Raw genomic sequence first — 14,013 nt, forward strand, 5'->3', positions numbered from 1 at the left:
TGAGGATCTCTTGTCGTAGGGTAGCAATTAGAGATATAGGGAAGAATACGAGACAAAATCTATTCCTTAGTTCTTCCCAATCGCCAGCTACCTTCCCTACGTTATGGGTGTACCATTGTTTCGCCCTCTCATCAAGTGAGAAAGGAAACAACTTACACCGAAATATGTCTTGTGACATGCCTGAAATGGTCAGGCAAGCATAGAGTTGCTCAAATTCCCTAAGGTGATGGTAAGGATTTTCATAATCGATCCCCGAGAAGGTTTGTTCCCAAACCATGGCTATAAAGCTAGGGCAGATTTCATAGCTAGAAGTTGTGATTGGCTTCGAGGATTGTGGTGGCTCTAAGAACTCGCCCTTGGGGGCAAAAAGTTGATGAATTGTTTGGTGCTCCATTGGAAAAGAATAAAAAGGAAAAGAAAGGCAAAATAAAAGATACACAGGTGGACTAGGTTTGAAGACAAAAACGACAACCGTTCCCCAGCAACGGCGCTAGAAATTATTGTTGGTGTTCCTTAGCGAAAGTAGAGGAATTCACAAGCGCACAGATACTCCGTTGTAGCACTTCACCCGGAAGTATTCAGGGTATCGTATTTTCCAAAAGGAACGGATGTGTGAGTCTCTTAACTAGTTCACCTAAAGAAAATAAGTGAGAGGTAGCTTAGGTAGTGAGTTTTTTGTAAGGTTAGATATCCTAAACGACGATAACTTTGATACTATAGACTTGTTTTGGGCACCGGCTTATACCTGGTCTGTCAAGTACCTCCGGCCTGTAGCTCTATGTTGAACCCGGACGTAGGGGAATACGAGGGACGAACATGGCTATCACCACCTGCCGCCTACCCCTCAACCGTGGGGAACGAGTCCAATGAAGATAGCTTCTAGCCTAGACACCACATCTACGCTATCGACTATTACTCTAGCGTGCATGCAAGGGTTATCCATCTTTATCAGGGCCCTTCTACTAGAGTACTCGCCACAAGGACGGACAACGAACCCACATGTTTATAATGAACAAAGGTAGCTTCTTAAGAAATCGACACCAAAGTTAAACATGAACTTCTTACTCCAAGTAGTAAGACGCTCACAGAGGTACAAGCGGAGGAGTTGCTAGCTCCGACATAGTTCCGCTAAGTGTAGCGAGTACACTAAGAGAGGTTGCTGACAGCCCCGGCACTTCTCCAACTCTTTCCTCACTCACTCCCATTCTTATTCTAGCTGAAGCTAAGTAGAAATGAAGCTCTCCCTTCTCTTCTTTGCTCTCTTCATGTGTCGTCTAAAGGGGAGCTCTACCCCTCTATTTATACAGGGAGGATGGCGGTACTTCAAGCTATTCTTGGCGCGAGGACAGGGCTGCACCGCCTTAGCATGGAGGCATGCCACTGCCAGAGCAAGGAGAGGCAGGGAGGCGCCCACAGGGGGCCCCGCCCCCTAGGGTCGGCCGCCCCTTGATTGCAGCCGTTGGCCACCGCCTTCACGTGTCAGGCTTTGGGCTGGACCTGGATCACTCCCTGGTGGTGCTTTGCCCCGGTTCAGATGAGTTGATGGGGGCCTTTGTTGTTCCTTTGCGCAAATCAGCTTCGGAAAGCGCCTTTCTATGAATTTCTCCATGCATTTAGGTTTGTGATATGCAAAAAAATGCTTGTACCAAAACTTCTAGAAAGTGTAAGTTAATATCCCTAATTCTACGTTTTGGTGTTTATATTTGTTCATTTTGTTTATATGTTGGTGGTAGGATTACGAGTTTAAGCATCGCCAACAACGACTGCGGGACGTGAGGTGCAAATACATTGAATTTTAGCCATTGAATTTGGTAGAGTAAGGAGAGAAAATGACATAATTGATAATCACCACCACCACTTTCACTGCTGGTTTGTTAACAACCGGCAGTGATAATCATCACTGTCGGTTCGTATTATGAACCGTTAGTGAAATTATTTTCACCATCGCTTCATGTTACAAAACGTTGGTGAAGATAGGAGCGATTATCACCGCGGGCTAGTAACACGAACCGGCGATGATAACCAATCACTACTGCTGGTTTGTGGTAGCATCCGGTGGTGATGGCGACGCATTTTTGACCGCCGCTTTGTGTTCCGAACCGGTGGTAAAAATCACTTTCACCAACAGCTAGACTTATGCTTGCAGCACAATAAAATTCATAAATTTTTCAAACAAAGTCGGGTGAAAACAAACTTTATATCCAATTTGTGTAAGTCGATGTGATCTACAATTTTGTAGTTGATGACTTTTTCATTTGAAATCATTTACGGTCCCATAATTCCGTTTGAAGTTCTCGTATTTTAAAATTCAACTTTCTCGAATTGTACATACTGTCTCAGATGAAAAAAAGATCAGAAGCAAAGTTGTAGATTTTGATGTGATCTACAATTTTGTAGTTAATGACTTTTTTAGTTGAAACCATTTATAGTCTCAAATTTGTATCTGAAATTCTAAAATTTTGAAATTTAAAATTTTCAAACTACCTTGGATGGAAAATCGACCAAAACCAAAGTTGTAGATCGCGATGAGAACTACAACTTTATAGTTGATGAGTTTTTTCATTTGAAATAATTTGAGGTCCCAAGTATGGCTGAAGTTCCCACACTTTTAAATTCAGATTGTTCAAATGACCTCGTATGGCGAAACGACCAACATCAAAGTTGTAGATGTCGATCAAAACAACAACTTTGTAGTTGATGACTTTATCAACCGAAGTCGTTTAGGGTCTTAAAAATTCATTTCAAAATTATGAGTAGTGAATACTAGGAGAATGAATATGCCATATAGACACAAGTGACTGAGGTGTGGAGTGGTTTGAACAGCTACGCGCAAGGACAGAGGTCTCAGGTTCGAAATCCACCACCGCGCGCTATTCATATGAAAAATCGTGTGACTTGTGATATCACGGGATTAAATCAAATTTTGGACCTATTTTTTGACCCGATTTTGGAATTCATGGAAATCCTAATCTTTGCCGGCCGAATCGGTGGTGACAGATTATCATCATCGCCTGTTCACAACCGGCGGTATGACCAACAACTTTCACCGCCAAGGGCCAAAACCGGCGGTGATGAGGGGTCTGGACCCGGTGGTGATGAACATTCTGTATTAGTGATGTTGCATTTCTGGGTGCATTTGTTGGTCTTGATGGAGTAAAGGTTATCTCTGCGGAGCAGGCAAATTGCGGGGTGGATCTACAATAATTGTAACTGATGGTTTATTTAGAGGTAGAGACTAGTATTCGCTGCATGGGTCTTGGTGATTCTGGTGATATATATCCGTGGCCTGGTAATTAATTTTCCAAGAGTTGTACTACTAATTTGCACGTTCTCTATTATTACAACAGATTTTTTGTTAGCTGGGTCCGTCGTTTTCCGTCCTTTGTTGCATCGTTGGAATTTGAAACAGATCGGACTCCGTATTCTACTCCAACTCAACTGACCCGGCCGGGCTGTGTTCATATATCTCGGAAAATAATTCCATCTATGGCGAGGAACAAACCCGAACGATAATGGAAGCAAAACGAACAAAGCATGACGGCGGCGTGTTGCTGCCGGAGGACGTCGTCTTCGAGGTGCTAGCCAGGCTGCCGGCGAAGACCCTGTGCCGGTTCCGGTGCGTCTGCAAGGGCTGGTGCGCCCTCATCGCCAACCCTGCCTTCGTCGCCGTGCAGAGATCTCGCGCCGGGCCGCACCTCGTCGGCGTGTTATACAAAGCCTGGCCGCCGGAGGTGCGGGTGATGGACATGGACGGCAACGTGGTCAGGGCGTTAGAGATGACGAGGAGCACGCCGCTGCCCACGCGGCCAGACCTCATCTGCGTTGACGGAAACCATTTATCGCGGCAAGGTGGCATGGTCATCGATCCGGCGGCCGGGCGAGCGTTCACCGTCGACTTCAGCGGGAGCGATCCACCACCTCCCCGGGGCTGCACCTACTCCACGAGCTTTGGACGTGCCGCGCCGTCCGGCGCCTTCAAGTTCATCCGCCTGCAGGAACCTTTGTCGTGGAATGACGACGGCGGTGGCCACATGTTCACCGAGGTTGCCACCATCATTGACGGTGGCAGCACAGAGCCACCGACATGGAGGCGAAGGGCAGCACCGCCTTTTGTTACCGGCCTAGGCTGTGATCAGAAGGCCATAGTCAATGGGTTTCTCTACTGCATCTCTTGCAAGCTCGAGATTGGTGGTGACGTCGATGGTGAAGATGATACAGCTCCGAGCTGGAACCGCATAGCCACTTTCGACCTCGAGAGGGAAGAGTGGAAGGCGGAGGTGATTATTGGCCCCACATTGATGAGGTACCACAAGGCAGAGGAGATATGGTGCATTGCTCTAGTCGAGATCAAGGGAACCTTAGCTATGGTTGACGCACACGTGGACAGTGACCAGGATGTGAGCATATGGCTCTTAGTTGATCCAGACAAGAGTGTGTGGGTCAAAGAGTGTACGATACAGATGCCTAAAAAGTACACATGGACTACAAAGCTATTGGGCGATGTCTTGGGTGATAGAAGAATGTTATTGCTAGTAAGGATGATGGAGAAAGAAACAAGACAAAATAAGAATAGCTACGATTTTCGAGATGCCCTTCTATTCTACAACCCTAGCACGAAGGCGTTTACAGACATGTGGAGATCGCATTCGGAGTTAGACATACATTGGTCTTTTTACACTGGGAGCCTCTTGTCTTGACAAATAAGTGCCGACAAACATCAAAGTACATAGATGCATCAAGTTAAAGGTAATGCAGATGATGTAGACACAACTTGTGTTTCAATGCAATGAAATAATCATTCAGTGTTAATTACACATTCAGTGATGATACAACTTGCGAGTGATAAAGGAGTAACTATCTCAATGTTCAGTTGAAATAATCTAAATATTTGCAAAAGTTTCATTGCAATGGCTGATCATCAATTAGCTTTACTAACAAACGTGCATGTGTGTTGCAATTGAACTCAATATGTACAGGAATCAGAGTGTATATTATCGCTAAACATGTCAGTTCTAACTTGTATGAGTAGGTCATGAGTCCGGATCACCTATGAAATATGGAGGGCACGATCCAACACAAATTGGAATAGGACCCTATATCTACCATTGCTAGACGCAAGTTGGTCGTACTCATATCATGAGTATGGGTCATAAGTATAGGTCAAATAAAAAAAGTAGGATAGAAGAAACTCTCCACTATTCGGGTAGGTAGATATAGGTGGACAAAAATATGGGATGAAATTTAGGCTCTTTCATACTATTATGTAGATTTGTGTACTTTTTCTGGTTATTGTAGGAGTGAGAGCCTTGCCATGATCGGCCAAATGCGTGCCTCATCGTATCCATTTTTTACAAGCCAAATATTTTTTACAGGTAGGTAGAAATGGGCCATGCATGCTTTCCAGTACGGCACACATTACTGGAAAACAGATTTTTACAGGCAGGAATATAATATTAACTGAGGTGGGTAAGGTGCCCGGCTCTATAGTGGAAGGTCTCTGTAATCGTGATTTTCGAAGACATATATGGAGACCTCCTGTGATGCTGAATTACTAGAGGCAGGTGCCTTAGAACGCTCGCATCTTGAAATCGATTTTAAAAATAACAAAAGCTACAGAACTAGTGTCGTTCTTTGTGCGCCAATGTGCCAAGCTTGCCGCCATCACCGTTGCGCCCAAAACCAACCCTGCTGCACTCGGTACGGAAGCTTGGTGGATTGAGGCACCACTAGCCCGGATCTTTCCTAACCTTGCCATATTGTGGCGCCATGGCGCGTATCGAGTTATCTCTGTCAAAATAAACCTTGTTGCCTACTATGCTGCACTCATCATCCTCCACGGCCGTGCCACCCTACGAGGAGATAGGGATAGTAAGGGAGATCGAGACAGGTGATGAGAGGGAGAGAGAGGTTAGGGAGCCACATCTGCCGCTGACCACCACCTTTGCGCCAGAGATTCGCCAGTGCCACCCTCCTTCACGCCAGCTCTCTGGTGGGCACTGGAGAGAAGGAATACTGGGATTCTAGAGCGGTCTGCTCATCGCAAGGGCACCTGAACCCTCTGACAAGTTTAGATGCCGCTGGTGCATTTGTAAACAATGTTTACATGACTTTGTCGGATGATGAAATGACCAAAATAAAAGTTCTAGATCTTGATCAGTTTTACAACTTTTATGTTCATGAGTTTTTCAGCTGAAATCATTTACTCCTTCGAAATATTGTTTCAAGTTGCCATTTTTTGAAATTCAAATTTCGAATTGATAAAACAAAGTGACATGAAAAGATGACCAAAATATTAGCGTGATAGAGCATGATTTTAGAAAATTTTAGGAAAAAAATCATCAAATTTGAAGTTAGTATGAGGGAGAAAGACTAGTTACAAGTTTAAGCCCAAGATCAAAAAGAGAAATCAGATTGTAGTTGATGTAACACCCTAAAATTTGCCTCTTTTCAAAATAGGTATAAAATGATTCATTTCTGAATTTTGTGCTCATAAAATATAGGAAAATAAAAATTTTCATTAAATTAAAGTTCATCATAAGGTTTAACAACATATTTGTGCATACATGCCCTTGCATTTGATGTATTTGGTTGAGTGGGTTTGATTGAAAATTTAAAAATAGTTAAAATTGCTTTGGTAAATGAAAATGGCTTTGAAGTAAAAGAAAAGAAAATTTGAAAATAAAAGAATTTAAAAAGTTGTAAAAAATATTTTTGAAAACTTACTAAAATTTGCTCACTTTTATTAGAATCTAAAAGAATATTCAAAACTTTATTTGAAGTTGCATTTGGTTCATATTTGAATTTGGTTTTGAAAATGAAATAGGAAAAAGGAATGGAAAATGGGAAAAAAAACTCTCCTCCCTCTCTCTCACCCGAAGGCCATCTTTTTCTCTTCCTCCCACGTGGGCTCAGTTCACTCTTTCCCCTCATTCCCATAGCCCAGCACCACGTTGTCGCTTCGGCCCACGCCAGCGCAACGGCCCAACGTCGCCCGCCGCTCCCCAGTGTCGCGTGGCCTTTTTCTTGCGTCGGCCCAGCTCCGCAGACCCAGCTCTACCTCCTCGTGCGCCGCTTCCTCTTGGGCCGACGGCCACGGCCCGCCAGCAGGCGCACCCGCGCCTATCCTTTCCCGATTCCCCCCTACCACCCTGGGCCCACCCGTCAGCTCCGCCTCCTACCTCGGTCTGTCATCGAGCCAGACTCTACCGCCGCTGCCATGGACTCTGTGTCCGCGCCGCTCCTGATTCCTCCCCTACCGTGCGAGCTACGCTAGGTTGTCCCATAAATAGCTATCCTCCGCGCCCCTTCCATCCCCACTAAGGCCTAGGAGCGCCAGCCACGCCGCCAGGAACCTCAGCACCGCCGCCTGGACCCCGCCGGGAGGAGCCGACGTCGCCGAGCCGATTGGATGCCCCTCCGTCACGGTAAGCTTGTTCCCGAGATTCCATTGAAGTTGCGAGCACGCACAACCCCTTTTCTTCCTCTCTCTCTCACGCTGTCTTGTTCTCCCCGCACCGTAGATCCGCCGCCGCCATAGGTCATCGCTCGCCGTCTCCGTTCGCCAATAGATGCAATATATCGCATAATCGAGTTTGCAGTGGTCTTATCTATCTTCCAGTGCCCTTGCTTCATGCGATAGTGTCTTGTAGGCTCCTATTCAAGAACGCCGTCGACCTCCTCTGTCTTCCGGCAATGGTGCTGCCGTCGGCTACAGCGCCGGTCACCCCTCCCCCACCCAATCAATTTTAGCTATCCGTTTTCAGATCTGTGGACCAGATTAGAAGATACCCTTTCACTGGTATTTTTATTAAAGAGCCCCTCGATTTCTTCCAATTAGAACCCGTGGTCCATTGCGTATTTCATAGCTTACGCTTTCTTCTTTTAAAAGCGTATTTCGTTTAGTTGACTTCAAAAATACGTTTTCACTTATTTACAGATTTGTCACTGATTTTGTTTTAGCCATAACTTCTCCATTTTAACTCCGATTTGATCCGTTCAAATTGCATTAGGTTCATAATTTCATAATATACATGTTCATACTACTGTTAAGTAGGTTTTCAACTTTTAAAATTCATGATTAGATTTAATCTATTATTTTATTAAAGGAAATCTTGTTTATTTCATATCTTCTACGTTTTAACTCCGTTTTAGTCCATTCAAGTTGCGTTAGATTCATAGCAACAAGATCTACGCGTTAGTAACAGTGGTTACCATGCCACTATTTCTAGAATTCCATGGTTTAAATCATATCTTGATTAATAATTATGCAACTAGGTTTTATAAATAAAATATGATTTGTTTTACTTTAGTATTATAATTCAAACTTAAATTTGACTTAATTTCTATAAAATATCTTATATATGTTTTTATACCATTAAAACACATGAAGCTAATAGTTTTATGAGTATATCTCTCGGTAGTTGTATCTTTTCAACCGTAGCTCCGATTAGCGTGCTCTTCACGTCTGTGTGTTCGTAGCGATGCGTAGAATCATGTTTCAAACTCTTTTAATTATATTTTTGTATGATTGGTGTATTATTCTAATTTAGATCTATTGTTTGCTTCGTGTATGATTGCATGGATGCTTGTGTGGTGCTTTATGATCTTGTCCGGTCGGTGAGTTATACGTGGTGAATCAAGAAGCAAATCTTTGAAGTTTTGGACTTGAAGAAGGATCTAAGTTTAAGGCAAGTATAGCATGGGATCTTCTTTGTTGTCCTATACACCACTAATCACTTATCATACTGCATGTGTCTACCTTGACTGCCACTAAGGATTTCCTAGTACTTTGTTACCTTGTACCTTGATACCTATGGGGTATTGCATTGGGTAGTATGATGCTAGTGCTCAACTACAACCATGATCTTGTAACTTGACTAATGGTATATGCAATAAACACTAAAAGATGCTTTTTAGCAACATGGAACAAGGGGGCTAGAGCATTGGGCTGTTTTTATGGTGCTCTAGATTCCTCTCCCTAAGGACTTATCTGTAAGTGATCATCCGGGACTTACAGTATAGCTATGAGGGCTACATGGCTCTGGCTTTAGCTCAGTATAAGGACATTTTCTAGCTTGTTAGTGGTTACCTTTATTGGCGTAAGAATGGCTTGACGAATCAGGTATAGGACAACCTCTACTCTTATGTGTATAGGCTGCGTGTCATTGTGCCATTCGACAGGGGGGTTCCTATATCTGTTTGCCGAGTGAATCTAATGGCCCTAACTTGTTAGACGAACCTTTGAAAGGCTTCATAGTGAACCCTGCTGACCTTCCTTAGTAGTGGGTCAAGAGGCTGATCACCTCGGGCGAAAAGGTAAATCATGACTCACAGTAAAAGTGTACAATCTCTGTAGATTGTAAAACTGGTATATCAGTCGTGCTCACTATCACGAGCGGCCTTGGAACCCTTACAGAATAGATGATGAACACTAATGATACTGATGAAAAAGATGCTCATTAATGATTACTGTTTATACTATTCATTATTAATGTTACCTAATCATGTGTTTATGGGCTTGTGATAAACTTGTTGCCACCCAATTGCTAAAAGATGACTCATTAAAAGCTAATCGTAGTTAAACCAGTGTCAGCCTTTACGACATGTACTTACGCTTGCTTTACTTTTCAATTATTTGGATAAAAATCCCGGATGGGTACCAGATTGCTAGAGTTTAGAGGAATTAGGCTTGTGATCAACTAGTCAGTTGTCCCTGTGGTATTGGAGTCTTCGCCTGAAGATCGGAGTTGTCTTTTCGATGTCTATACTCTGAGGTTATAATCTTTATACTAATACGCTATGTATTTAAGCATTGTATTTTGATATTACCCTTATTTGTAGCTATATGTGAGATTTGACTTCCTGGGCTCATATATGGTGTGTATCTGGTTTTATTCTTAAAATCAGGGTGCTACAATTGAACAGACATTTGATTTGCACATTTTGTGTGACCTCATTTATTATCTATGTGATACAGAAAAACTAGCAGTTTTAGTAGAATCTTACTTGTTGCCACCATTAGCTTCTATTCGAAGCACATCAAACCTTTGGAGCCAAGGGAAAATGATATACTTGATGTACTCCAAACATGGATTTCCAGCAACTATTCCTGCAGGGCAGAAAAGCCTTTCTTATCTTCTTGTTCACCTCAGACTGCAATAATAATCAAGTTGATACATACTTTAATTCTTATATATCGTTTAAACCTAGCCTTCACCAACATGGACAATAGAGACACAACAAGTAGAAGCCAGCACATATAAGATGTCCAATGTGTAAGTTGTGTAAAACTAGTCTTGTTTTAGATTGTATTGTAATTTGGGGGAAGTCACACTGGTGTGTCCCCAGCACACACCCCCTCTCTATTCATTTCTTCTCATTCTTACATAAAAGTCCTCTTACAATCTACTATTTACACCAACACTCCCCCTCAAGATGGGCAAAAGATATCTAACATGCCCATCTTGTTACAACTCAACTCATTCTCACTAGGTCCTAGACCCTTTGTGAAACAATCCGCTAGTTGACTACGTGATTTTACATACCCTAGCCTTAGGATCTCACTATCAAGGTTCTCCTTGATGAAGAACCTATCAATTTCCACATGCTTAGTGCGGTCAAACTGAACCAGATTGTTTGCAATATTGATTGCATCAATGTTATCACAATGAAGCATCATAGTCTCATTCCTTAATAGCCGCAGCTCTTTCAACAAGCCTTTTAACCACAACATCTCACACAGGCTCAATGCTATTGCCCTATATTCGGCCTCTGCAGTGGACCGAGCCACAACCGCTTGCTTCTTGCTTCGCCATGAGACAAGGTTCCTCCCACAAACACACAATAACCAGAGGTAGACCTCCTATCGTCCCTGCTACTTGCCCAATCCACATCACAATATCCCTCCAAATTTAGGTGCCCACTCTTCCTGAACCATAACCCTCTCCCAGGGGTTCCCTTCAGGTACCTCAAAATTCTGTAGACCACCTCCATATGTCCTGTTCTGGGATCATGCATATACTTGCTTAGCACACTTACTGCATAGGAAATATCAGGCCTTGTATGACATATTTATATCAATCTCCTGACCAATCTTTGGTATGTTTCTCTATTAACTAGATCTCCAGACTGGGCATTGGTCTGATGATTTTTGTCAATGGGAGTACTACATGGCCGACATCCAAGCATTCTAGTTTCTGCCAACAGATCAAGGACATATTTCCTTTGAGAGAGAACAATCCCCTTAGGCGACCTAGCAATCTCAATCCCAAGGAAATACCGAAGTGGTCCTAGATCTTTTACCTCAAAGGCTCTTCCTAGATTCTCCTTCAAACATTTGATTTCCTCCTCCTCATCTCCCGTAATCACTATGTCATCCACATATACTGCCATAATGGTGATAAATGTCCCCCTATGCTTATAGAAGACTGTATGATCACCATGGCATTGAGTTTATCCCATATCACAAACTACTCGCCTAAACCTATCAAACCACGCCCGGGGTGACTTCTTTAGCCCATACAATGACTTCCTAAGTCTGCACACCTTTCCCACAGTCTGACTATTTGCAAACCCTGGTGGGATTTCCATATATACCTCCTCCTATAGGTCACCATGAAGAAATGCATTCTTCACATCTAATTGATGAAGAGGCCAACCAAAATTGACTGCACAAGCGATCAAGGTCCTAACAATACCCATTTTTGCCACGGGAGCAAAGGTCTCATCATAATCAATCCCATATGTTTGACTATACCCTTTTGCAACCAATCTTGCTTTGTATCTATCCACCTCTCCTTTTGGGTTCTGCTTCACAGTGAAGACCCACTTACAGCCCACTGCCTTCTTTCCCTTTGGAAGTTGGACCAGTCCCCATGTCTTATTTTCCTAAAGGGCATACATCTCCTCTTTCATTGCTTCATTCCACCTAGGATCTTGTTTTGCACACCTCCAATCTTTTGGAATAGGCACTGTTTGTAAAGATGCAACAAATGCTCTATATGCAGGTGAAAGACGAGAATATGAGAGGAAATTGGCAATATCATGATCTGTACTAGAGTGCTCAAAGCCACAACGAACAGGAGGTTTTCCAAAATTGGGTCTAGTATCTCTACGTTGTGCAAGAGGTAACTCTACATGTTCAGGGGTAGGAAAAACATTACCACTTGACCTGGATTGGGTCGAGGAGCTCGATGGAGAGAGATCCGAGGAGAGGTTTGGGACTGGCGAGATAGACTATTGTGGCTGTGGTGAACAGAGTTGCTCCCCCTGACTTTTAAACCTGCCTCCTTCGATACACTATTGGCTCTTTGGCAACTGTGTCCCCATTCTTTGTCCCATTTCATTGTAGAACAAGGGATTGTCCCAACAATCACCTCTTCACTCCCTTCAACAATGTCCTCCTCATTTCCATCAACAATCACCTCTCCATTCCCATGGACATCACTCCTCATATCCACAATAGTATCCTGATCCACGACCTCCTGAGCCACAGGCACATCTATTGGGCACAGGATAGCCCCAACAATCACCCCTTCTTGAGCTGCCCCATCATTCTGCAGACAACCATTCTCCCCTCTCTACTGTCACTCTCAGCGACTGAAGAGAATTCCTCCAAGAACGGATCAAGATCCCATGGTTTTGTGTAGTATGGTTCAAACTCACTGAAATGTCACATCCATACTCACAAACAATTTCTTTCCAACAGGGTCCCAACACTTGTATCCCTTTTGTGTTGAAGAATATCCAAGTGAAAACATAATTCACCGCCTGAGGATCCAATTTTCCTACCAAAGGTTTGTGGTCCCTAACAGAGCAAACACAACCAAATACCTTGGGGGGTACTTTAAACTCACGTTGACCCTCCTATCCTCTACCCACTTCTGGACATCTTGGGCATCCTATGTATCTCTCATATGAAGTGGAGCATAGTGATCCAACTCCCCCCACAAGTACTGCAACTCACTAGCATATTGCTCCACTGGCCACCCTGCTTGTTTCACTGCATCGGCCTTGTTCTGAATTTCCATCATCACCATCACATTTCCTCGCATAGAATACATGTTACTCAGGGTTTTCCATATCTGTGTTGCAGTGTGCATAGCTTCCACCATTTTACTAATAGACGGTGACATGGATGCCAATAACCACGCCACTATGGTAGAGTTTGTTCTATGCCAAACTCTCCACTCAGGGCTAAGCTTGTTAGCTGGCTCAACACAATCCTCTGCCTAGATAGTGCTCTACCCCATTTCCTCCTAGGAGCACTTTCACTCTTCTGGACCAACTCAGATAATTCTTGCTTCCCTCTAACTTCACATCATTTGGTATGAGTTCCAACTTCAGCTCAGGCGCCACCCTAGGGCCAATCATACCCATCTCCAAGAGTTCCTGAATCATAGACCTCATCTCATTTTCATCTCACTCTTGCTAACTAGTGGATCACATCCACTCTTGCCACCTGCTCTGAGCTGACTGCCTTATTCGCATCCTCTTCTGCTTTCTTCTTTGCTTCCTCCGGATCCATCTCCCTTCTGGATCAGACTCTCCCCAAGCACTAGCAACCAAATCAGCATAGCACACTCACAAGCAGCCTTCAATTCTTCCCAAACACCAAAGTAGCAGTAACCAACACAAGATAGGAATAAATCTTTTCCAGCCACTCACTCATAGCTTCCTCCTCTGCTCCTTCCCAGCAGCCGCACGCCAGGCAGCAGCCAACTTCCTCCTCTACACACAGTCCGTACGCGCGCACGCATTACTCTGCCAGCGCCCACGACTTCCTCTGTGCCTCGCCGCCAGTTGGCGCTCGCATGCAGCCACACATCACCCACCTACGCCGGCCGCCACACCACTCGCCTGCGCCGGCCACTCGTACCACGGCTGGCCCACACCGACCGAGCCGCGCTCGCCTCAGTGCCTCTTGACCTATACCGTCCGCCACGGCACGCGACCGCGCCGGCCACTGCTCCACAGGACCACGCCGGTCGCCGCACCGCTCCGCGCTCACACCTG

At 44.2% G+C, this 14,013-nt stretch overlaps 1 protein-coding gene and 1 pseudogene across 1 annotated transcript; one reads left to right on the forward strand and one right to left on the reverse strand.

The window, feature by feature from the left end:
• The first annotated feature begins 3,512 nt into the window (after positions 1 to 3,512).
• Positions 3,513 to 4,697, forward strand: LOC136531142 (putative F-box protein At1g60370). The gene has a single exon (XM_066523852.1). It carries the CDS (start codon positions 3,513 to 3,515, stop codon positions 4,695 to 4,697), a length of 1,185 nt encoding a protein of 394 aa, XP_066379949.1.
• Positions 4,698 to 12,899: 8,202 nt separating this feature from the next.
• LOC136531143 (uncharacterized) lies at positions 12,900 to 13,407 on the reverse strand (annotated as a pseudogene).
• Positions 13,408 to 14,013: the final 606 nt, after the last annotated feature.

The sequence above is a fragment of the Miscanthus floridulus genome, unplaced genomic scaffold, assembly GCF_019320115.1.
Source record: "Miscanthus floridulus cultivar M001 unplaced genomic scaffold, ASM1932011v1 fs_289_3, whole genome shotgun sequence".
Lineage (NCBI taxonomy): Eukaryota > Viridiplantae > Streptophyta > Magnoliopsida > Poales > Poaceae > Miscanthus > Miscanthus floridulus.